This window comes from Halichoerus grypus, chromosome 14 (genome assembly GCF_964656455.1).
Source record: "Halichoerus grypus chromosome 14, mHalGry1.hap1.1, whole genome shotgun sequence".
NCBI lineage: Eukaryota > Metazoa > Chordata > Mammalia > Carnivora > Phocidae > Halichoerus > Halichoerus grypus.
Window position 1 is genome coordinate 379,013 of NC_135725.1, and position 25,504 is coordinate 404,516.

Here is a 25,504-nt window from a genome sequence, read left to right on the forward strand (position 1 = left end):
TTGCTTATTTGTGAGCAAAATTATTTTACTGGGATGACCTGTTTTGCAGCAGTAGGAATGTATAAATGTAATCTGCATCAAGATGGTGGAACATTTGGATTATTTATCCTGCTGAGTGGTGGTTTTTCTGTTTTCCATCAAGTCTTGGAAACAGGAATCCCAAAAGACTCTTCAGCTGCTTACTTCTTTGGACTTATTTCAAAACAACCCTCAGTTTGTTCCCTGTATTTAAGAGTCTCTTATGGTTGGCCTCCCTTTCTGTCTTTATCTTATTTAGTTGCTGGAGGGGAGGTCGGGGGATGGGGTAACTGGGTGATGGGCATGAAGAAGGGCACTGGATGTAATGAGCACTGGGTGTTAGGTGGACCTGATGAATCAATAAAGTCTACCCCTGAAAGTAATACTACACTACATATGAACTAACTTGAATTTAAATAAAATCTTGAAAGAAAAAAAAATGTACCGAGCAACCACTATGTGCTAGACACGGTTCTAGGCAGTTGGGACACAATGGTCAGTAAACCAGATGACATCCCATCCCTCTAGAGTTTATATTCGGTCAAGATATAAATTAATAAATACTTTAATTCCAGATATACACAGTGTGGCTCAAGGACCATCCCTGGGGGCTGTCTATATAACACAACTCTGAACAGCGTGCAGTTTGACAGGCATACCTGTCTTGAATCCTAACCAGTTTGATTTAAGGAGATATTAAATCTGCCTCCCTCTTTGGACTCAAGAGTCCTGACAGCTAACTTGGATTTTTCGTAAGCCTCTGGTTAAACCAGAGTTTTGGGATTAATGGGCTCGCCTCCCATCAATTCCTGGAGGCCAAGAACAGGAAAACTCTACTTGGCATCCTTCCCTGGTCCTCACAGAACTCTTCTATGATGCTTGTCTGAAATGTCTTGCATTTCAGTTAGTTGTTCATCAGGACAGAAGTACAGAACTGAGGCTGATCTGTATTCAACTTTTTTTTTTTTTTTAAAGGTTTTATTTATTTGACAGAGAGAAAGACAGCCAGAGAGGGAACACAAGCAGGGGGGGTGGGAGAGGGAGAAACAGGCTTCCTGCGAAGCAGGGAGCCTGATGCGGGGCTCGATCCCAGAACCTGGGATCATGACCTGAGCCGAAGGCAGACACTTAACGACTGAGCCACCCAGGCGCCCCTATTCAACTTCTTTTTAAAAAAAGGACAAAATGGAGGTAAAGTATATTTTATACAATGAGAAATAAATATTTCAAGTAGCATATAATTCACACAAAGCTGAATTTGGAAAATATAAGTGCTCTTACCCATACATTTAAAAAGACTTTATGTAAACCCCGCATTAGAAATACCTAGTAGTTACTGAGAATAGCACAGAGATTATAATATAAAAAGCATTTTGGGGGATTGTCTTGTGCTTTGTTAGGAAAAAAAAAGTTCAGGTTATTTTTTTGAAGAGTTACTTAGGAAGAGATACAGAGGAAATCCACAGAAAAAGATAGAGTGATATCCATCAGGCAGATTTTGAATACTCCTTCACTGTGAGTTCTTCTCATTTAAAATTATTTTCTGTATCACCCAGTTTCCATAGGTGAGCCTTCTTCACATTTGTATCAAAACGAATGCTGACAGTTATTTTGGTTTCACTCTCCTTTTGGCATCTTTATGTTTCTTCCGACAGTCCTATAAAAACATATCAAGCCTTTGTTAAAAATAAATGTAAATCGTTTTCAAGATGTTCTGTAACTATATAGTAAAATTTAAATTATTCAATGTCAGGATCATGGAAACCATTATGGGAGTTGTCTGTAATTGAAACTGTATTTTAGTCTTCCAAAAATCTCATGATTTACTGTTACTTAACAAGCATGGCTGGAACTTGGGCCCCTACGTCGGCTGTTCTGCAGACTGCTAACCTGCACAGGTGTAGGCTGACCTAAACAATGCCTCTCCCTGCACTGTGAGCATTTAAATCATGGTCTCAGGTGTCATCCTTTGTGTCTTCAGGTTTACACCTTACTCTCACTCTCTTACACCAGGCAAATATTAACACAAAAATAGCACGGCATCTATTTTAGGAGACAATCAATATGGAGATACAGTTACTCACCATCCGCAAGTTGTTTGTTCTGGCCTCCCAAGAATTCCTGCTAATATTATTCCCTACTCCTCTCCAGAATAAATCAGAACCTACTAGGGGAACATAAAAAAAAAGACAAGGCAGGAGATTAATGCCTTTAAAACAGATGATGTGTTGGGGCGCCTGGGTGACTCAGTCGGTTAAGCATCTGCCTTTGGCTCAGGTCACGATCCCAGGGTCCTGGGATCGAGCCCCGCATCGGGCTCCCTGCTCAGCAGGAAGTCTGCTTCTCCCTCTCCCACTCCCCCTGCTTGTGTTCCCTCTCTCACTGTCTCTCTCTCTCTGTCAAAAATAAATAAAATCTTTAAAACAAAAAAAAAGAAAATGTAGCACTGCTAGGATTTTACTGTTTATGTATCATTTACCATTATGTGTCTTGGTTTCTGTTTGTGCCAGGCTTTAAAAAAAGAGTTCACCAGGAGCCTGAACTTTCAGGGTCCTAAAAACAGGAGTTTTCCATGTCTAGCATCTAAGCAGGTCCCCGTAACAAAGAAGTCCTTGTTGATGATACTGAATGAGGGAGGGAGGGGTGGTAAGGAGCCCTCAGCCCTCCAGGGCTTACTAAGCCAACCGGCATCAGTCTAACAGGGACCGCTAAACCACACGACAGGGAAAAGGATCACAATTTTTGCCAAACTTCTTTCTTGGATGCATGTGACTCTATTGGAATGCGCAGTGGTGAGAACTATTCTATACCATTTCCTGTTCTATACCATTTAATGGAGAAATGGACTTACCATGAAGTCTTTCATCATTCTTAGAAAAAAAGAAAAATCTAGTGGTCTCTTTCTCAGGTAATGATACTTCTCTAAAGCAAAAGAGAAGAGAGAGAGAGACAGACAGACCTGGGTTAATTTCAGTATTTCAGATGAAATGTTTACACTGAAAATATAAATGAACTATTCCTTAAATAGATCTGCTTTATGTTTTGCTCATTTTGCCCTGATTTAAAATGACTCCACCCTCTCTCTATTCAACATTCTTCTCTTGTATCTGAAGCTTTGGTAACAAGGACTGTTTAAGTCTCACGCTGGTTGCTGATGGTCTCATCCCACTATTGCTATCCCATCTGCCAGTGTTTCCCATGGGACAGCTCCAGGGTCCTCCTTCCAGACCCGGGACTTCATAACCCCCACCCAGTGCTACCCAGGTTAAGAAGAGAAAACATGCTCCCCGTCACAAACAAGCTCGAGAACTCTGAAGGAGCTGAATAAGAAAATCAAGTTGTCTTGTATACTTGTATCAGCATGTCTAACTCGGGCTTTACACCAAAAGAAACTGCTTACCTGGGGCTGGGCTCCCTGTCTTCCATTTCTTCTTCGGCAACATCCTCCTCTTCAGAACTGCTATCTTGGAAACGAGGGGCTCCCTGCCAGACAACCTTCCCGGTTTTCACCGGCTCAGCTTTGTAGGCATCTGTATTGTTGTGACAAAGGAAGGGGACAGGACTGTAGCTGAACACACTCATTGGTCACTTTCACCATGCACACATATCTCTACGTGCCCAGGATCTTAAGCATTAATTTAAAATAGGTAGTATCGTTTTTGATTTTCAAATATTAATTGAGAGAATGTGTCCTATTTTTTGGCATTGCCAGGGTGATTTGATAAGGAATATAGTAAGAGCATAAAAAGACATAAAAACCAAAGGTTTATAAACGGGCAACATAATTTAAAAGGAACCACCTATGCTAGCAAGAGCTGCCTAAAATAGAGCATGATGCAGTGAGACCAGCTGCCCCTCCTGGTTATTCATCAACGAGGAAAGGAACACATGCGTACACTTTCAATTCCCAAATCCTCTTTCCAGAACTGCTGAAAAGGCTGTGGACAGTGCCCCAAGTTCCCCAAGTACCGAAATCACACCTCCCAGGTTGCTGAGGGGTCTCGCTCATTTCAAGGCTGGGTTCTCACACCTGGCTCTCGGCTGGAGGAATTACAGTCAGTGTGACACCAGCTCTGCTCAGCAGTTTGCGACAGACGCTGGTGGTCCGATGGACAACACAGCAGAGCACAGGATGCATCACTGTGTCTTACTTACACAAATTCTGAAACACTGGATCTCTGCACCTCGGGCTGGAGGACCACAGAACTGACATAAATACTCATCTGCTAACACGTGGATGGATGCTATGTTAACTGCTGATCTTTAATGCAGCACCCATTGTGGTTAGGTGGGCACGTACTCTCTGAGATGCAGACGTCCTGTTTCTTACAGGGACCTTCCAGGAAAGCTGCACTTCCATCGTGAACACCAAGTGAGGAACAGCAATCTCCCTTACCAGGGGAGACTATCACTAAGTAACAGGCATTTAACTTTCCGCTCATGTTGGCCTTTACACGTAAACCTCCTGAAATGGAATGCGACACTGTACGTACTGGGGTTCTTTTTCTCTCCAGGTTCTGGCACATTTCCAAGGACAAAGTCTGAAAGAACTGGCGCATCGATGACATAGTGTACCTGTATAAAGCCAGGGTGGCCTATTTCCTCCTTTCCCCACCAGGTGGCACTGGCTTTCCACAAGTCTTGGCTCTTCTAACTGCATGTAAGGCACGAAGCTGTTTAAACAGAGGACTTACTATATACTTCCTCGTGATTATTTCCACTCAGAAGAAGGAATGCTGCACATTACTCTCGGGCTTCCCTTCACATGGCACCTAACTAGACGTTTGCTCCCTTACGTGCAAAAACAATCTCTTGCTGTTACTCACAGCTCCTGGCATGTTGTTTTGGCCATATGATACCAAATCTCATATTGTTCATTTAGGTGGAAGAAAAAATTCTTTCTTCAGCTAATGTTACATCATTACACTTAATGTACACTCAATCCATTATGTTCAAGCTGCCTGAAGTGAAAACGTTAAAAAAATTTAAAAAGTACCTTCCTTTACATCTTCAGCGTCTGAATCAAAAAAGGAGAATGTAAACCCTCCAGGCTGCTTGGCCGCTGTCGTCAGAGCGGCCGGGTGGTAGATGTCAACTTTCTCGCCATCGCAATTCTCACTAGAGGGTGTGTCGTCTGCTGTTTCACTGGTAACTTTTGTAGTCTGAAATATTTCTTTTATGTCCGCAGCAACGCTGTAATACATCTCTTTAGACACCTCAGGCAGCTTCTCGGCCTCCTCCTTTTGCTTCCTCCGTTTTGCTTTACTGCAGCGACATTAACAGACGCGTACATCACAAAGAGACCATCAGTTGCCAGAGATTAGGAGAACAACACCTTAGAAAACTAATCCCATTCTTTCAACAACGAAGAGCATCCACATATAAAACTCTACTCATAAAAGCAGAACCTTGATCAATAAGCTTTAATTTTTTATTTTATTTTTTTAAAGATTTTATTTATTTGACAGAGAGAGACAGTGAGAGAGGGAACACAAGCAGGGGGAGTGGGAGAGGGAGAAGCAGGCTTCCCGCTGAGCAGGGAGCCCGATGTGGGACTCGATCCCAGGACCCTGGGATCATGACCTGAGCCAAAGGCAGACGCTTAACCGACTGAGCCACCCAGGCGCCCCTGACCAATAAGCTTTTAATACACAAAACTATGTCAAAAAGCTCCAAGTATTACACACGAATCATATCCTCCTCTATCCTCGGAGCTACATTCCAGAAATCACACGTAATATACTAGCTTTAAGTAAGAAAATCATTCAGCAGCAATAGGCCTATTACCTCACCCGCAAAACAAACATGCTACACCAGGTAACTTCTAAGTTCTAAAATTCTGTGAGTTTTACAAAATTGGTGTAAAAGAATTTAGTCATAATTAAGTTTTAGAAAGGAACTGTAAATGTGCTAAGTCTACTTTGTCTTTTTTTTTTTTTTTTTAAAGATTTTATTTATTTATTTGACAGAGAGAGAGACACAGCAAGAGAGGGAACACAAGCAGGGGAAGTGGGAGAGGGAGAAGCAGGCTTCCCGCGGAGCAGGGAGCCCGATGCGGGGCTCGATCCCAGGACCCTGGGACCATGACCTGAGCCGAAGGCAGACGCTTAACGACTGAGCCACCCAGGCGCCCCTACTTTGTCTTGATATGAAATGTTGATGTTACTATATACCTGTTCTGCATTTATTTTCTCTTTGATCTCAGACAAAAAGTTACATGGCTGTTTGCCAATACTGAATTTTAGTTATTAAAAGATTAAAATCCTTTTTCTTATCAGAGTCCTCTCCACAAATCATGAGTAATATTGGGCCAAAATTCTAACTGTATTAGCTAAAATAGTAAGTTAACAAGATACCCTAACTGGTTATCTGATTGGGGGAGACTATTGTGGAAAGAAAGTTTTTTTTTTAAGATTTCTATATTTATTTATTTATCTGACAGAGAGAGAGAGTGCGCACAAGCAGGGGGAGCCGCAGGGAGAGGGAGAAGCAGACTCCCTGCTGAGCAAGGAGCCTGACATGGGACTCAATCCCAGGGCCCTGGGATCATGACCCGAGCCGAAGGCAGACGCTTAACGACTGAGCCACCCAGGCGCCCTGGAAAGAAACTTTTAATACTTCATTTAAAACACCAACCTGGCTAGGATTTAAAACAGGGATGCCTACGAAACTGAGCAGTATGAAAAATGGTGTACTTTAGGCAGTTCCATGTGATTATCCTTGAGCCACCATGTGGTGGTTTTAAAAGTGGTCCAAAGATCCTTTGATCCTGTTTAAAGATGTGGAAGTTAATTCCCCTGTTCCCTAGCTCAGGCCGGACTTCCTGACCCTGTGAGGAATGCACTAAGGCAGATGAGATGACTACTGAGGGTCAGAGAAAGCACTGGAGCGCTCGCCTTGCGCTCTCCCCTACTGATCACCGGCTTTGGGGGAAGCCAGCTGCCATGCTGGGAGGGCACGCCAACAGCCAAATGGAGATGTAAGGAACTGAGGCCTCCAGCCAACAGACACGTGTGTGGGCCAGCCTGCAGGTAATCTCCTGACAGCCCCTGAGCCAGAACTACCTAGTGAAGCACTCCCAAATTCCTGACCCACAGAAACTGGGATCTAATAAATCTTTATAGCTTCAAGCTACTGAATTTTGGGGAAGTTTTTCTACACAGCGATTCATGACTGATGCAGATTTTGGTACCTAGACGTGGGGTGCTGCTCTAACAAAAACCCAAACCGTAGGAGGGGCTACAGAGCCCAGGTAATGGGCAGGCGTCGGAAGGCAGCAAGGACCGTGTCAGCAAGAGCCTGAAGAAACTGTCAGGAGGAGTCACACAGCCACTGAGGAGGCTGCGTGTCGGCTGCAGGACAGTGAGGGAAATGCTGTTGGAACCCAGAGGAAAGGGATCCCTGCTCTGCCACGGCACAACACTGAGCAGCACTGGGCCACCTCCTTTAAAGCAGAACCAGGGAAGTGCCTGCTAACAGGGTGCCAGCTAGGAAGACATCTGGGAGGGTCTGAAGGTATTTGCTGTCTGCGGTACAGTAGGAGCAGACACTGAAACCAGAGACATTTCTTTTCTTTTCTTTTTAAGATTTTATTTATTTATTTGACAGAGAGAGACACAGTGAGAGAGGGAACACAAGCAGGGGGAGTGGGAGAGGGAGAAGCAGGCTCCCCGCGGAGCAGGGAGCCCGATGCGGGGCTCGATCCCAGGACCCAGGATCATGACCTGAGCCGAAGGCTGACGCTCAATGACTGAGCCACCCAGGCGCCCCTAAAGACATTTCTTTGAGGAGCCAGGACTTCATGGTTTTAAAGACCCCTAATTTCTAGAAGGCAAATGACATGCAATTTAAGAAATGGCCTCTAAGCAAAGATCCAATCTAAGACACAGGAAAACACGGTCTACAGCAGCTGTTGGTCAAGCTGGGCCCCAAAGACCAAATCCAGGCTGCTGCCTACTTATGTGTGCACTGCTGGTTAAGGGTACCTTTTATGGTTTGAGATGATTGTAAAAATAAAAAGATGGTTTTGTGACATGGACAGATTATGTGAAATGCAAACCTCAGTGTCTGGCTAATAATTTTATTAGAACACAGCCTCCCGGGGCGCCTGGGTGGCTCAGTCGGTTAAGCGACTGCCTTCGGCTCAGGTCATGATCCCAGGGTCCTGGGATCGAGCCCCGCATCGGGCTCCCTGCTCCGCGGGGAGTCTGCTTCTCCCTCTCCCACTCCCCCTGCTTGTGTTCCCTCTCTCGCTGTCTCTCTCTCTGTCAATTAAATAAATAAATAAAAATCTAAAAAAAAAAAAAAAAAAAAAGAACACAGCCTCCCTCGCTAGCTCACGTACCACCTGTGGCTGCTTCCACAAGGCAGGGTGGAATCACTGCAACAGACAATACACTTACTGTCTCATCTTTAACAGAGAAATTCGTAGACCTCAGTCTAAATATAAAGCAAAACGCTTTGTTAAGACCCTAGCCATAGCTCAGAAACCTCAACTGTTTGGCCAGTGAGGCTCCTAAGGACTTTACGGGTGGTGTCTCAGCAGAAGCCCACGGTAAAATGACCGGTGGCTTCTGCCTCATGGGCGTGACCCTGAAGAAGATCACAGGAGACCTACAAATATTTTAAGAGAAATATATTAGCAGAAACACCACTTGGATTGACAGATACATTCTACAATGACAAGGCTTTTGGATGCCCACATTTCTACAAGCAAAAAGCAGGCTGAGAAAATCACTTAGCCACAAACGCACACCACCATTCACAGAAAAGGAAGGATGATCCCGAAGGCAGAGTCAAGAACCACACAGAATTATCACCAGGGCTGTGGTTCTAATCAAAGAAGTCCCCACATTTCCCGGTCTGGACTTCAGAGCTGCTACGGACCCGTGACCCCTGTGCCTCGTGCTTCCCTCAGGTGAACAGCAGGGCTTCCAGCGGCCATCCTGTGCTTGCCCCACCACTGTGTGGTCGCGGAGGGACAGGTGACTTGTCCTCGAGGAGTTCACAGTTCAGTCTCTGATCAGAAGGACTGCACTCACGGTGTTGTACTCAAGGAAGTGCGACCATTAGGCCTCATTTGCCTCTAGATCTGATTTGGACGACAGCACCCCAGCTGCTGAACAGATATTGTAAAAGTGAGGCTTCTGGGCCATCGAGGGAGGGGTGAGCGTATTGTGCATGTGGCAGGGATGTAAACAATCTGGCTAGCAGGCGGATTATGGCGGTTTTAAATATGCCCACATATTCCTCATTACTTCTCCCTTTAAGAGGTGTTGTTTCCAAGCCACCCCCCCACATCGAAGTATATGGGTTGGACTTAGCGACTTGTTTCAAGAAAACTGAATAAGGTGGACTGTCAGTGTGTGACTTAAGACTAGGTCATAAAATACACTGTGGCCTCCTCCTCCTCTTTGGGGCCACCTGCTCTGGGGGAAGACACCTTTCCCAAATAGCCTTCACCTAGTTTCCTGGCACGGCAACATCTTCTGTAACTATGACACAGTCGTCAAACAAAAGGTTAACACCAATCCATTACCGTTAACTAAGCTCAAGCCTCGTTCTCATTTCCCGTTTTTCCACCGTCTTTTTTGCTCCATGATCTAATTCAGTAAACCACACTGTCTTTACTGACTTCACAGTAGGAAAATGGAGGCAGTAGGCCAGGCAGGATTACTGGCTGCTCCGTGTACTTGCTGTATTTATCAAACTGACAGTGTCGCGGCCCAGGAAACAGAGGCTCTACCACACTAGAGAAGTGTCTTGGACTGAACTGCTGCCCCCAAAAAGATACGTCCAGGCCCTAATTACTAAAACCTGTGAACATTACCTTATTTGGAAAAGTAAGTTATGAAGTACCTTGCAAAGAAGAGATTACCCAGGATTATCTATCTATTAACTCTCTATTTCTCTCAGGGTCTGAAATGAGATTAATTCCTATGATCCTGCTATAGAGAGTGGTAGCTGATTTACCTTTCCTTTGGTTTATCACTGCTCTTCCTTTCGTAAGTGGCGTGGTCATGCCTCGTTGGATCATAATGTACGACATCCCTGTGTAAACGACAGACAGGAGTAAGCTGGCAGACAGAAATCAGAGCTGAATGCAAAAAATTAACAGCAAACTGTAATTCAACATTGGGGCAATTCCAATTGTTTTTTTTAATTTTTTAAAGATTTTATTTATTTGACAGAGAGAGAACAAGCAGGGGGGAACGGCAGGCAGAGGGAGAAGCAGGCTTCCCGCTGAACAGGGAGCCCGATGCGGGACTCGATCCCAGGACCCTGGGGTCATGACCTGAGCCGAAGGCAGACGCTTAACAGACTCAGCCACCCAGGTGCCCCAGGACAATTCCAATTTTTGAGCAAGACAAAACCACACAATCAAAGAAACCTATCAGGATCTCGTTAGAAGGTCATATTTTATAAGTTACCTAGTTTTGAGTTTCCCTGAGTCTTTTTTTTTTAACATTAAAAATTAATTTACACATCTAAAATAAATATGGATAAAACTGGATCTGCATAAAGTATTTTAGTGGGGAAAGCGGGGGAAAGTGAGTGAAGGTATAGAAAGGAAAACTGGGGGCTCCTGGCTGTCTGTCTGTAGAGCACGTGACTCTTGACCTCGGGGTCGTGCGTTCAAGACCCCGTTGGGTGTAGAGCTTATTTTAAAGAAAAACAAACAAACAAAACCCCTAAAAAACAAAAGAAAGGAAAATTGATCACATGTTGGTGACTACAGAAGCTGGTTTACAGGGCTTTCTAAACACCAGTCTCTACAAATTATGTGTTTAAAATTTTCCGTAACAAAAAATTACACTGATACAGTTCCACAGTTAATACTTAAACCACTGTCCAAGCTGCTTCCCTATTGAAAGCAAGGCCGCTATGACATGTAAGCACAAAAACAGAAAAAATTTAAGATTAGTTTCTTGAAGTGCGCCACTGGGTCCAAGATAATATGTTTGTAAGGGTCTGATACATTTTGCCAACTGCCCTCCTCAGGACGTCTAAAACGGCCTAGTTTTAAACCGAGTTCAATAATGAAAACAGGGTGGAACGGGATGGAACATAAGCCATACCTAAATTTCTTGGCAGCTCCCGATCCTTTGTGCGCAGAACTGCTCACGGCGGTGTGCAAAACGCTCTGCACGACGTTCAGGGCTTTGAGCTTCTCCGCAGCAAGTTCCTCTTCCTCCGCTGTTCTCTCATCATTTACTTCTTAGAGGGAAAGGGGGAATTAGTAATCTCTTGGCAAACGTAGCTTGAGCAGTCTCAATAATCAAATAATCATAAAGCACCTAAACATGGGCAAAGCACACTGAAAGAGGAGAAAGAAAAGTCCAACCCTGTTTTCCTAACCTCCTCAACCCCATGACTCTCAATGCCACAGGGAATCCAGAAGTCACATGACCAACAAATGAAAAGTCCCATTTCCACCTGTAATTATGAAAACAAAATCTACAGTTGATGGCTTTCAGTGGCAAATCAAAGTTCTTAAGGTAAAGCTCGACAAATGCAACAGAGCAAGATACTAATCACAAAACCACAGTGATTACAGACCGATTTTTTACCACTCTAAAAATGTGACTTAAATTACCTATCAACCTAAAAATGAAAGGTAGTGAAGGATGGCAATTCTCCTGACTTATAACACCTTACAAGACAGTTGCTTGGCCTCTGCTTCAGTAACAAATGCTGCAGGAGGAGAGCCATGGGTCCTACACACACAGGGCACTGTGGGCCCAAATGCTGTCACCTTCAACTACAGGAAACACAAACATCAGACAACAAAACAGCTAGTCTGGATTACAGGCCAAAATACAGAGGCGGTCTAAGCCTGGAAGACCCCTGAACTCACTGCAGAAGACAAGCAACCATGTAACAGATACCAGAATAAGACAGTAACTTGAGTAAGTTCTCTACAGAAATACCTCAAATGTCTGAGGGTTCAAAGGAGGGAGAGAGAAGGTTCAAGTGCATCACAAAAAGCTTCATAAACCAGGTGGAGTCTAAGGCAGGAGACACGAAGTGGATCCCCTGAGGGGAGGGCCTGCCAGGTGCAGGAAACAAAATGAACACACACACTGAAGAAAGTGCAAAGCGTTTACATTAGGTTGGACCATATGAATGTGCTAACATGCAACAGCTTTCACTTTGATGCACAAGGGAAGGCTGAAGCCACGGGGAACCTAAGAACCCTAGGAAGAATGTACACGTAGAGGCAAAGGGAAAACCAGGAACCAAGAATTAGGAAGAAAACAAGAGTTATGGTGTGATGGGAGCAGAGGGAAGAGAACATCTTGAGGTGGTGAACAGGGACGAAAGCCACAGGCAGGCTGGAGGCTGAAGCTGGAGGAAATGCCACTGCGCTTGGTGAACGGGCATCCATGGCTGTGAGACACAGACCGAAGAGCCAGAAGTTCAGAAACCAACCTCTGGACGTAGCACTCAATGCAGGCTATTCCACGGTTCTGTCTGCCCCTGCCTTCTCGAGGAACTGTGAGCAAGAAGCTCTGAAACACAAGTTGGTGTGGACCCTGGGGAATTTACTCTGAACACTGGTTTCCAGAAACATACACTACACAGAATAATCACCTCAAAGAAGAGCGGCTGAGTCAGATCAGAAAGTGCATTTTCAACAAAAAGCCACTTCTTCTGAATTAGCTGCAATTTACTTTTTAATTTCAAGTTTAGAATGCAAAAGATGGGAATGGCAACTAGAAATCTGGCAGAGTGGAAGGAATGGCTTTTTGGGGGACCTAAGGCCTGTGTCCGCAGAAAGAAGGGCAGGATGAGCACGCCCGTGAGCAGGGGTAACAGGAAGTACGAATGGTGAGGCCTAAGGCTCAGGGTAGATTAACTCAGGAAGGAGAGAAAAAGGTGTGAGGATAGAGAAGTCCAGAGACGGGAGAGGCAAGCAGGGGCCTCACTTGGAGGGCCGCCCTCCTGACCAGGCGGGACGTGAGGGCTTTTTGGACGGGTAAGGGACAGGTCGTGTGGAGACAGTTTGGAGCTGCTGTGAAGGAGAAAGTCCTAGAGAGCATCACCGGCTGGGAGATGCACCCGCGTCAGGAGGACTCCAAGCGGAAGGGCACTCCGTGTGCACCGCTGCTCCAACACCTGCCCCGGCACACACCGTGGAGGGAAGGCGGATGCTCAGCTTCTCCCCCAACCTCACCAGGACCCGCTGCACTACTGCCAGGTGTGTCCCCCTCCCCCCCCAGGCCAGGGACAGGCCAGAGGGAGACAGTCTCTGTGGATGCTATCCTCTCCTGTCCTTCGGGCAGCTTCAAGCTCAAGGAGGACTGCGTAAGCAGCCCAGAGGTCACAGTCCTCACAAGGCTTGGGACGCAGTTTCTCCTAGACCAGATGACTTCTCAGGGTCCCCCAGCTCTGACAGCAGGACTGTTTGGACAGGGAGGTATTTACCTTCCTGTTCCTCTTCACTGTCACTCTCCAGAAACCGGGAGTCCATGCGGAATCTGTCGTCAGTGCCAAAGTGAGACTGCAAGTCCAGGAGCTACACAGACATGTGGACAGCTGGGAGCCACGTTCCCAAGACCGCGCTCCCACAGAAGACCCTCCAAGCGCACCTCCTTCACCCTGGAATTCACTACATTAGTGTCTGCATAACCTCACCAACCCACGAACCATCCAAATAAGCCTGCACGTACCCAGATGGAAACACCATTCAGCAACAAGGACATGTTGTAGGTGGGATTATTTTCAGTCTTCACTAACCTTCTGCCCAGCTCTGCCCTCAAACTGAGGTTTAATTCTGAACCTGTGACTGTCCTCGGAGCCAGATTCTTCGTCTTCACTGCTGTCAAACAGCCTCCCAGATGCTCTGCTCACGGACTCCTGGAACGCAGATGCACACGGGAGTGCTCATTAACAACGGAGGCGACCTGCAATCCCTTCTTTCCAGTCTTCCTCTCACACTGAAGACCCAGAAACCCAGATGCATCTCCAGGACCTGGGTCCCTAATCTGGAGGCTCCCTGTGCAGCCCGCATTGGGGGAGGGGTGAAGTTACTACAGAGCACGCTCTCTGCAGGCCCGCACCAGTACTGATACCTCCTGGCAGATGATGTGGAGGACAGACTCACGTGGGGAAAATCTGGTATCGGTATGTGTGGTGGTCGGGGGTGCCAGGGGGCTCACTGTGGCTCGGGAGAACTTGGTGTTGAACGTGGCAGTTGTCGGAGGTCTTGGTATGCAGGAGGCAGAAATGGACCTGCGAGAGTGGCGGAAAGCCCGCATGGACTTCCCGAGCTACTTACCTTCAGGGGCTCCTCTCCTAGGTGGTTTTGCTCCTCTGTCTCGCTGTCAGAGCCAAAGATGATGTGTGTTGGCTTGTCCTCTGGATGACCATCCTAGAGCAGTTGACAAAGGTACCACACCTTAAAACAGCCCCTTCTCATCCCTTAGAGTGAACGCCACCATCCACGTGTTTCCCAAGATGGAAACTTGAGACTTCTTCCTCTCCATGTCCAGTTGGTCCCCAAGTTCCAGGTGTGGACCCTGCTGCTATCTTTTAAGTCTATTCCCACTGTCACTGGCTTGGTTCTGGCTAATTACCTCCCAGAGACTCCCTGGTTCCAGATTTCCCAATCTGACCTATTGTTTGTCATGGCCTAAACAATCTTTCCCAGATCCGAGGCTGGTAAATGTTTTCTGTAAAGGACCAGAGAGTAAATATTTTAGGTTTTGCAGGCCACATATAATCTTGGTTCTTCTTTTTAAAAACCCTTCATAAATGTAAAAACGTTCTTAGCTTGAAGGCTGTACCAAAATGGGCCACAGGCTGGATGGCTTGTGAGCCAGTGTGCAGATTCCTGTTCTATTATATATGCAGCGAGTCTTCACCCCTTTCCTTTCCACAGCCACAGAATAAAGTCCAACCTCCACAGCCTTCCCACCACTTGCCCTGCTCCTCTCCCGAGCACCCTCATCTTCTGTACGTCTGTTACATTGACTGCAAACTGCTCCCCTCCCATGGAATGCCTTTCCTCTCCCTTCCCGCCCTCCTGCCTCTGCCCAACCAGTTCACACTGATCCTTCTTCCTTAGACCCCATTCAGGCTGAGGAAGCCCCCTGCCCTTCCTCCTGGCTGACTTGCTGGGGTGCATGGGCACTCTTCTCTCTGGGCCCTGTGCCCACCACTCTGTGAGCCAACGACCGCCATAGGCAGGGACCACGATCCTCATCCCGGAAGTCTAGCACTAACTGTGAAGGCCTGGGACTTCACAGACACTTACGGTTGTTGAAAGAATGAATGAAGTCAGTATCGTGAATCTTAGTGAGATTAAATCACTGGTTACTTATTTGCAAATTTGGACACGTCAGTAAACTATGCCAGTTACAGCTTCCAAAGGAAAAGAAATCATGAGGAAAAATTTAGGTTAAAACAAGTAAGAATGTTTTCAGTAAACAGAGTTCAAACTCAATTTCTCTGGTATATACTAAAGACATAAGGCGACAAAAGCTTCTAACTCAAGGGACACAACATGAAACAGGTGGGTGCTGGGATAAAGAGCTTGGAGGGGCACGCCGACCTTCAAGGGAAGGAAGGGTGGCCTCATGGCGCCCAAACTGGGAGAGCACTCACCAAGTCTGCCAGGGCGTCATGAACCAGCTTCTTCCGCACTTCCTTTGCTTTCTGCCTTGCGTCCAAGGCTGCCAAACGCTTCTGATTGTCTTCAGCATGCTTCTCCTTAGTGTGAACATCGGACCAAATGTTCACAGAAAGTGGGAAGTTGGTGTTGCTTCCCCGAGCATCTCTCCTGGAGGAGCCCTCCGGTGCTTTCCCAGGCGCCAGGTGGCTGCTCTGTCCGGAGCCCTCTCCGGTCTCCCCGGTCCTGTGGCGGCAGTCTTCATCAAAGTCTACCTTGGGGGTCTTTGCACCAAGACTTAAATATTTCTTATCTTTTAACAGCAAAAGACTAGAAATAGGATTCCTACCTCCCTCTTCCAAACTGCTAGGGGACACCATCTTGTGATCCTGGCTCTGGAAAGGAGAACGTCTCTTTTGAGGCCGAGTTTGGTTTGGGTCATTTGTCTTCTTTGCATGTTGGAGAGGAGTTAGTTTGCTTGATGGGGACCCCTTCTCCATGGACATGCTACTGGGATCAAGTTTCAAGGAATTCTGATCTTTATTAATATTGTCAGAGGCAACAATCTCTTTCAAGGGTTTTTTTATTGATTCCTTTCCATAGAGACAGCCTACTCCCTTGAAAGCCTGGAATTTTGGCTTTAAGTTGTTTTCCTTCGGTTTCTGTTTTCCACAGGTGTTCTCTTCTCCTTCTAAAAGGGCAGCCATAATGTCCTCGGGACAGATACATGGCTGGGCTGCTCTGCGCAGGCCACCCGGAGTCCTGTCACACTTTGCGGCGGTCTCCTGGCCACCGTGCTCAGGATCTTCTTCGGGAGGCTGCAGGATGCCGCCAGCCAACTGTTCCAGATCAGCTAAGGTGAGCTGCACACGGGGGCAGTTCTTCATCATGGCACCATACTCCTCATCTCCCGAAGACTCGGCAGATTCTGACGCAGAGCCCGCCTCTTCCCTGCTGCTGCAGTGGGCCGTGACCCTGGGACTGACAGCTTGCTCTGGGTTGGTCTTTCTTTTTTGCACTTTAACACAGTTTTTTCTATTTCTCAAAGACGTTTTCTTGTGTGCAGACTTTTCCATTTGTGAAAACTCTGCATTGTTTTTGACCTCACTGGTCTTTTTCTTTGCTGCGATGATCTCATCCGTATCTCCTGAATCACAGCTGCAATCGCTTCCCAGGGCATTACCATTCCCATCCCGGCAGGAGACATGACTGACACCTAATGCTGTTACAGAACGCAGCTTATGAACACCTGACCTCATGTCCCCCCGTACGACTTCAAAGGGCTCATTTACAGAGTCACCCACTGAGGACCATGTAGTTTTCCCCAGGCTTTCCTCTCTTGCGATCAGTAATCGCATCTCTTCTTCAGACATGTGATTTCTGTGCCTGGTAGTTCCTGGGCCAGAAGTCTGAACAAACACACTGTTAAGTTTCTGGCTGTGAGAAGCAGGGACACAGGCTAACTGAGCAGTAACGGCCTTACAGGGTGCTTCCTGTGCCACCTCTTGTTGTGTGGGATACAGACTTCCTGGGACCATGCGGGGTCTTGCTCTCACAGCTGGAGAAGCAGCGGACGCCTCGTCCTTTTGTGCTTTGATCCTCTTCCGGGGGGGGCTGTGAAGAGCACAGAACTCCCCTCGTCGCTTCTTACTCATAGGGTCATCCCCTCCTTCCAGTTCCCAGGTAAGGCTGGACACAGGGGTGGCATGAGTGACATCCTCTGCGATCTTCTTTAAGTTGTGGCAGTATTTTGATGGGTCGTACTTCATGATGTTACCAGAGTCAAGGAACAAAACAGAGGCACTAGGTTTTAGGAAAACCTATCAATGTGGTGAAGCACAAGGAGTACTGTCTGACCTCGAGCAGGTCACTTACTCGGCCTACCCTCCCTTTCCCATCAAACACAATGAGCACTTCGCTGGGTGACCTCAGGATCTGTGGCACTGGCATGTCCAGAGTTAAAACAGCACCATCACGGTTAACTGGCACAGCAGCACACCCATACGGGTTCTATTCCAGGTACAGGGGCCACGTGCGGTTTTCTGTACATCTGAGCTGATACTGTAAAGCAGAGCACACAGGGGCACCCTGCAGGGCACAGCTGGATGCTGCACGTCCTTTACTCCAACTGCTTTTGGCCATTCCTGCCTCCCCAGTCCTGGTGCATCCTGCTCTGGTTCTCCCAGCCCAGTAACATCCATTCCACACTCTGCTCACTCTCTGCATCTTGTAGGTCCTTATTAGGAAGCTAGTAATTCTTGCCTAGGCCTGTTTTGTTGCTGACATTGTCCAGAAAAAGCCTAGTGAATGTCAAAGTGCTGTGACGACAGCTAGCATTTGCTGGTTTCCTAACACATATGAATAGGCAAGTGTAAGTTGCTTTCAGTGATCACTCCTGAAAAGTCCTTCTAGGACTTTTAGTAAGAACTAAATCAGCATCTGGTAGCTACTGACTGCGTGCCAAAAACGTGCGATGTGCCAGGCAGTGTCTGCTGTCAGCTTCACACTGTCCTCCAACGTCCTCCTCTTTGCTGTTGGTGCTGCCACAGAGCGAAGGCTGACAGGAAGCGAGCTTTCCCGGACATTAGCGCCACTGGCGGGAGAGCAGAAGCAGGTGTGGCCAGTTCTCCAGCGGCCCCAGGGCACAGCAGCTGTGAGCAATGAAGACACCCGCCCACCTCTGCTCCTCTAGCCCCAGGGTGATAGCAGTCTGCTGCAGTTACTTATCTCGGACAACCTGCCCATCAGCTGCATGCTCCCCCAGCACTTGCTGAACCCAACTGTTTGTACTGCATCCCCTCGGGAACGCCTGGAGCTGCTTGTTTCCTTGACTGGCACACAGGGTTACAGCTTGCCCACAAGTCCACGATGCTGGGAATTCACGGTCCCTGACAATCTGACTTCATTTCCTCAACGGAACAGGCCTCCATGTTTGCTCGTCCAGGATGCACACTACTTCTCCACCCCCCGTTCTCCTGCCCATCTACATATTCCTACCTACTGCTTTCCTCCTGCCTGGTCTTCTTCCCACCACTTTCTACCAATGTAAACCATGCCCCACCTCCTCCAGCGCCTTCTTCAACCACAGCAGAGCCCCCTCGCCCTTCTTTAGCACCTTGGGCAACGGCTTTGAATCCATGTCAATCAAGACGGGGGATGTAAAAGTTAATCAGTACAAGTGCTTCTCTGACAAGTGTCACTTTTGTCACTCACTAGTATAAAGCCTCCTCACAGTCCCTCATGAACCTCTCATTGTTTCACACGTGGAAGCAGGTAGGTCTTACCTTGCCTAGAAATGGGGAACATAACCTTTAAGCATCTAAGATTTACTGACAGAGGCAGGGAAATTCTAGTGGGATGAAGTGAACATCTGCAAGCATCCATCACTGTGGTAAATAATAGTTACTCTGAAAGGCCAATTGCAAAGGATATTTTACGTTTATGTTGATTCTTTAGGTGAAGGACAGGTAATACTCTTCCAAATTTACTCACAACCCAATTCTAAAAGGAAAAAAAAGAATACATTTACTACATATGTCACAAACGGAAAAGAATAACCACACTGCATAAACACAACTTAAAAAAAAAAAATCACACTCATAGTGGGCCATATTACTGCTGGGTTTTGTTTTGTTGTTGTTGTTTTTTAAAGATTTTATTTATTTATTTGACAGACAGAGACACAGCGAGAGAGGGAACACGAGCAGGGGGAGTGGAGAAGGAGAAGGGAGTTAGGAAACCAGCAACAGACCAGCTCCTGAGCAGGGAGCCTGATGCGGGGCTCGATCCCAGGAACCTGGGATCACGACCTGAGCCGAAGGCAGATGCTCAACGACTGAGCCACCCAGGCACCCCACGTTGGGTTTTGTTTTTGATGATGAAACAGGAGTTCACAAAAACAGTGTATAAGGAAAGAAAAAAGAAGGACAAGTGGGGCAGCTATCAGTCCCATATAAACCATGTAGGACACTAGCAAAAACACTAATCATTAAAAAGGCAAAGTTGGGACCAGCCTGTATGCCTCACCACCAATGTCGCTTGGGAGACCCACCTCCATTTGGGTTTTGATTTCTTCCTGTAAAATGAGGGGGCACTGTGCGTTCCCAAGACTTGTAAATGCACTGTGAAAACCATAAAGCACTGCCTATGTTAAGTGCTTCAAAGCAAGGGAAAAAGCAACTGCTCTAGACATGGCACCCATGGTTCCCCGGTCTCAGGACTCGGTTCCTGGGCTACTCAGGCTGCCAGCGAGACTCACCTTGTGACCTGGCACTTCTGTCCCTGGCACAGCTTTCACATGGAAATCCACCACTCCCATCTTTTCCAAAAAGCTGGTGTTGCCTATTGTTGATTTTTCTTTCTTTGCCTTTGCTTCTTCTCTCTCCTGGGCCAATCTGAATAAAAAAATATAAATAAGAGTTAAAATAACCAACCACGCTATTAAGTGTTTTGTTTTTCATACCGTAAAGCTTCTGACTTTATAGTGATCATTTAGGGCCTCTCAATTTTCTCCTGCTTACTTTTAGCATTTTCTCCATCCTCAATCCCTTCACTCTTCATGAAGAAGAGGTGTCTTTGAGAGCCCAATCTGCCAAGGCCTGATTATTTCTACCCTCTTAATGAAGAGAATGCAGAATGCCATCGCAACCTTCCAATTCAAACTCCCCCACCTTATTCAGGCCTGGACAGCTGCACTGACCAGTCCTCAGGGGCCTCTTTGCCTCTGGTCTGTCTCTCCTACATTCCACTTCCCAGAATGATGGTCAGACTCAAGCTCCTCAGGCATGCCTGCCCAGACACTCCAAAGTAGCAGCACAGCATGCCCACCCTGCTCAGGACCAGGGCTCCAGTTCCTGCACAGAGTAGGCAATGAATTGCTACGGAATAAAGTCCCATCACTACCCTGTTCACAGAGGCCCTGAGCGGAAGAACAGAGTCTCACCGGACCACTCCTTCAAAATATGCCTTCAGTAGGCTGCTTGCCACTTGTTTCAGACCTTGCCATTTCCTGGGCCTAGAACAATCTAACCAACCTTCCCAGTCGCTCTAGCTGTACATCCCTAAACTATTTCCAATTTAGAAAGCTCCCAAACCCATATAATCTTTTCTCTCTGACAATAATAGCTTGCAGGATCTTAAAATGCTCTAATGGTTATTACACTGTCTTGTTCTTAAACCACTTGCATAATTAATCTTATGCCTCTCATACAGGGACTTCCTATTCTCTTCGTGTCTTTATATGACTCTAGCATTAACAGCCAAAATCAACATAAGCAATTTGCTGGTGTCTATTAAAATGTTAAATGTACATAATCCTATGATAAAACAACTCTCCTGTGGACATAAACCCAAGGAACCCATGGACTATGCAGGAGCCATTCTCAAGGGTCAGCTATTATGAGAAGTGGAAATAGTCTAAATGTCCATCATCACAGGGGGATAACCTAATACCCTGTGGTATAGCTATTTTCAGAAACAGTACTAAACAATCGTTACAAAAAAGGGGGAAGATCTACATCCCCAGAGAAGGCTGTGTTTACAAAGATGAAATAGGTATATATTTTTTAAGTTAAAACACATGTTGGGGGTGCTCAGTCGGTTAAGCGTCTGCCTTCGGGCTCAAGTCATGATCCCGAGACCCTGGGATGGAGCCCCTGCTCCCCGCCAAGCCTGCTTCTCCCTCCCCCTCTGCTGCTCCCCTTGCTTGTGAGCTCTCTCTGTCAAATACATAAAGCAAATCTTAAAATAAAAAACCATGTAAATGCATTGCATTATCTTTTTTGGTGGGTCTGGGGTCGTAGGGAGTCACAGTTGAAAGGGATTTTAGCTCTTTTTTTTTTTAAAGAAAGGTAATTTTATTTTTAAGATTTTATTTATTTGAGAGAGAGAGAATGAGAGAGCGCACATGGGAGGGGGAGGGTCAGAGGAAGAAGCAGACTCCCTGATGAGCAGGGAGCCCGATGTGGGACTCGATCCCTGGACCCCAGGATCATGACCTGAGCCAAAGGCAGTCGCTTAACCAACTGAGCCACCCAGGTACCCCTGGTTTTAGCTCTATTTGTAATGTTTGAGTTTGCCAAGTATATAATAACATATTACTTGATAGTTTCAATTAAGTGAATATATAAAACCATTTACAATAGAACGAAATAGAGTTTAAATCCATGCAGAACAAATCTTACCTATGCAAAAAACTTTCTTTTGCTAGCTGAATTTGTAGTGTTCCACCTTTCCATTTTGTTTTATTTAAAACAGACATACCTGTAAAGTAAAGAATTATTACTCAAATACACGGCAATGCAAAAATATATGGCAGCGCATGCTTTTTCTAATTAGTACCAAGAAAAGTACATGTTTTTCAAAAAGAGACACAGAATAAAAAAACCACGACCTGGGGAGAAAAGGCCTAGGTCCTGGTCTCAGCTGAGCCAACCATCCCAGGAGTCCTTAAGCTCCCTATCATCCAGCATTCCTAGAAGAACTGAATGAAGCAAATGTGTAAAATGTAAAGCGAAATTTGTCATTCCTCCACAAAGTGATACCAGAAACCTCTGGTGAATGACTGACATTTATTTAACATTTTATTGTTATCTCCCACACTAAAACTATAAAACGTGAACGTAATTTCAGAGGGTGAATCAGAGGACAATGAAATCCTGTAGAACTTTTATTTATCACCCCACAGTAATTATCGCTGTGTAACTTGCAAATAAATTAGCTGCAGATGACTAAACTGTGTTTCGATTCCTACGCCCCAGAAGCTGATTTTTCTCAATAGCTGCTCTCAGCTTTGTTAGTAATAACCACAAGCAGAATTTCTATATGGTCGGTACTTAGGGTACTACACTAAGTACAAACGTATTACTCAATTTAATCTTTGCAGTGATATCGTGAGGTCAACATTATCTTTGTTATATACCAGATAAGTAAACTGGGGCTTCTAGTTTAAACAACTTGTTACAGGTCACAGCAGAGCTGATGTGCTCTTAACCACCACTTATTTCTCACTGAACGAGGACAGATCAGGTTTTTTCCCAATGAGAACATAGAAGGCTGACGGACCTCTTTCTCCATTAGCATGTTCTCTTTTCAGTGTCTTAATTTTTCAGACTCTAGTAACTCGCACACATTCTTGCATCAGTGGCTGTACCAATTATCTCCCCCTCCTTCTTTGTTGAAGGCCAGTTTGCCCTCAGCTCTACTAAACTTACTGATAGAGATTTCATAATTTTAAGGATATGGTCTTATAGGGCATACTGTGAACCCCTCTCCTAATGGTGCTTAATGACAAGAATTAGCTGCCTCAGAAATGAACACACCAGGGAGGGGGAGTATGGCATAATATCCAGTGGGCTATGTGTTAACAGGCAGTTTCTATGAACGTGTTCTCTTGTCCAAAATATTTGAGAATCCATTTTTGAGCAATGTGCTGCCATATGTCTGCTTACACCAAATGGGATGGACCTAAACCTGCTGAATTGTAGGGTGTTGGAATTCTCTCAACCATGGCTATTTTTCTGGATGTTTTGCAAGCGGCTGTTAAGGTTTAGATTTAGAACCAAAGTTATTCCAAGTTACACAGTGACATGAAATGGCAAATAGAATAGAAAGCACATAGAAAGCAAATAGAAAACAAATCTTACATTTGTTCAGATCTGCTTCTGCTACTCTGATGTTGATATATGCAAAGACTTTCTGTGGGTTTCCTAAAAGAAAAAAAATTATTTAAACTCTTACCCAGAGAATATAAAAATGATCAAGTTTCTAAATTTAAAAAATGACTCTTAGAATCTTACTCTTTCAAAGAAAAATCTTGTCTAGTTTTTACTGGATACAAAGATTGCATTTTTCTAAGCACGTTTATAAAAATATTCCAAAAGAAATTACGCCATCAGTTAAAGAAGTGTTTCAATTGTTCTATGTTAGTAATATTCTATCCAACAGGACACCTAGTAAATACTACAATTCTAGCTTTGGAAATTAACAGTTGCATGTTTCAGAAAGCAGATGTTTTGGAATTTAGAATGTCTTTTGATTTCAGAAATGCAATTCTGGGCAGGTTCCACATTTTACATAACACCTTCAAGGCACAGGGCAGGGGGTTGGCACACACAGACTCGTATCTTGTAATGAAACACGTTATCACGTTCAGCGTCAGGGCTAACATTCACTCTGGGGTTCCACTATTTTGTGATACTTGATATAAATTTTATCTGCCTTTAACGACCCACGAAGGACTACAAACTCACCTTGGTCATCTTTTCGTGTGATGATCTCCACATCAGAAACTTCTCCAAATCTGCTGAACTGATTTTGTAGGTCTGCCTTGGAAATGTTCTGACCAAGGCCACCCACAAATAGGCGCTTCACTTCTCTGTCGGCTTTCATGAAGGCTGCGCATACACTCAGTGTGTTCTAGTGAGAAAAACAATTTTCTATCTACTTGGAAGAGTTCTTTGCCTTGGTTCTTCTCGTATCTGAAAAAAGCCCCCGACCTCCTTTCCGTGCACCTTCTATGGCAAATTGGTGGCCTGGACCTGTGTTTCATTTCTTACTGCATTACTTCCAAATTTTACTCTGCTCAAGCCCTAAATCCACGTTTTCCACAAACGCACTTTGGAACAGCACCTCTACACACATACAGACACAGGTACAGGCAAATTCTTTCCTTCTACATGACCACAATATTATGCTCTACCCCTCTCATTTATTATGCATATTTTTAGGTGTTTTTCCTTTATTCATCCACACATTCATTTATTCACTTTAACAAAAGGTGACAGAAACGGGACGTGGCCGGTTAACCTGCGAAAGACAGCTCTCCATCCCGGCGCTCCTCAGACTGCACACATGCTACAATCACGATGCTATGTGACAACACAAGCCTCTGCAAAATGCTGTTCAGTCACAACGAGAGCAGCTGATACCACAGATACACAGGCTTTTTTTTTTTTTCCCCACCACGTGCCAGCGTTGTAGGAGGCAGTTCGCAAGCCTCTCGTTTTTCAGAGGAGCAGAGAGGTGAGGGCATCCTCCCAATGCCATTCGGAGAACCAGTGGTGAAGCCACAACTAGAAACAGATCTAGTCTCAGAACCTGTAACTGGTAACACTACACCAGGGAACTTGTTGGATTAGGACCGACTCAGAAAACTCTTCCAGAGTTACTGAGATTTAAGGCCCATCACGAGACAGGCGCTCAGCTCGGACCCTGCCCTTCCCCAAGAACGCACAGGCCCTCCCACGCGCGACCTCAAAACAGCGCCCACAAGCCCGAGCAGGGCTGGTGCTCCGGGCGTGAGCCACGGCCTACATCTTTCTGGTAGCCTCCCCAGTCCCCAGCCTTCTTCCTCCTGAAGACCCGAAGACGATAAGCAAGAGGCTGCCAAATGACCCCGTCACTTCCTGGGCCCCAAACCCACTCCTCACCACGTCGTCTTCGGCACCCAGCGCCGCGCAGGTCCCTAACTTCCAGTCACGTGGCCCAGCAGGCGCGCTCTGTCTTTCTTCCTACTGGATTTCCAATCCAGCCTCCTAAGGTTCCGTGACCATACTCAGTTCCCGAGTTCTCTTCATTTGGTTTGCGGTCCTCTGGAGTACCGCGAAGCCTCCGTCATCCTGCCCTCATTGTGCAAAGGACTCAAAACCGAAACTCCCTAATTCGTACTACGGACGATCAGAGCCTCGGGTTCTTTGACTCCTGGACAAAAAGGCGGAAGTGACGGAGCGGACGGAAAACACAGAGGCTCCCGGTCACGTGGTCCCGGAACCGCCTCTCCAGTGACGTACTCGCCCGGGTGGATCCAAGGTCCACTGGAGTGGGGTGGGCTGCCGCGCCCTTGGGCTTCGGGTTGGAGCTAGCCAACTCTCTCGG

The 25,504-nt window shown here is 46.1% G+C and overlaps 1 protein-coding gene across 8 annotated transcripts; it reads right to left on the bottom strand.

Annotated features, from left to right (window-relative positions):
* Positions 1–974: 974 nt before the first annotated feature.
* NOL8 (nucleolar protein 8) lies at positions 975–25,346 on the bottom strand. Of its 8 annotated transcripts, XM_078061227.1 has the most exons (18): positions 25,060–25,346; positions 24,397–24,702; positions 23,881–24,046; positions 23,275–23,337; positions 21,814–21,892; positions 19,890–20,025; positions 19,062–19,132; positions 15,628–17,401; positions 14,300–14,392; positions 13,759–13,878; positions 13,447–13,537; positions 11,097–11,235; positions 9,991–10,068; positions 5,015–5,283; positions 3,419–3,548; positions 2,870–2,940; positions 2,103–2,185; positions 975–1,675 (listed from the first exon to the last, which is right to left on the bottom strand). In XM_078061227.1, exons 3-18 carry the CDS (start codon positions 24,017–24,019, stop codon positions 1,625–1,627), a joined length of 3,387 nt encoding a protein of 1,128 aa, XP_077917353.1. In that variant the 5' UTR covers positions 24,020–24,046; positions 24,397–24,702; positions 25,060–25,346; the 3' UTR covers positions 975–1,624. The 8 variants fall into 8 exon arrangements, 6 of the variants coding, with proteins under 6 accessions (XP_077917353.1, XP_077917352.1, XP_077917355.1 ...); XM_078061226.1 differs by lacking the exon at positions 24,397–24,702; XM_078061229.1 differs by lacking the exon at positions 25,060–25,346 and having other exon boundaries at positions 15,628–17,391; positions 19,064–19,132; positions 24,397–25,053.
* Positions 25,347–25,504: the final 158 nt, after the last annotated feature.

What these genes read in the sequence shown, in the direction of transcription:
- NOL8 (XM_078061226.1), bottom strand. Translation starts at nt 24,019, where the DNA reads ATGAAAGCCGACAGAGAAGTGAAGCGCCTATTTGTGGGTGGCCTTGGT. An exon ending in AGGGCAGAGCTGGGCAGAAG is followed by an intron (nt 13,538 to 13,758) that starts GTTAGTGAAGAC and finishes ATGTCTGTGTAG; the next exon opens with CTCCTGGACTTGCAGTCTCA. An exon ending in GACAGGGAGCCCAGCCCCAG is followed by an intron (nt 2,941 to 3,418) that starts GTAAGCAGTTTC and finishes CTTTTGCTTTAG; the next exon opens with AGAAGTATCATTACCTGAGA.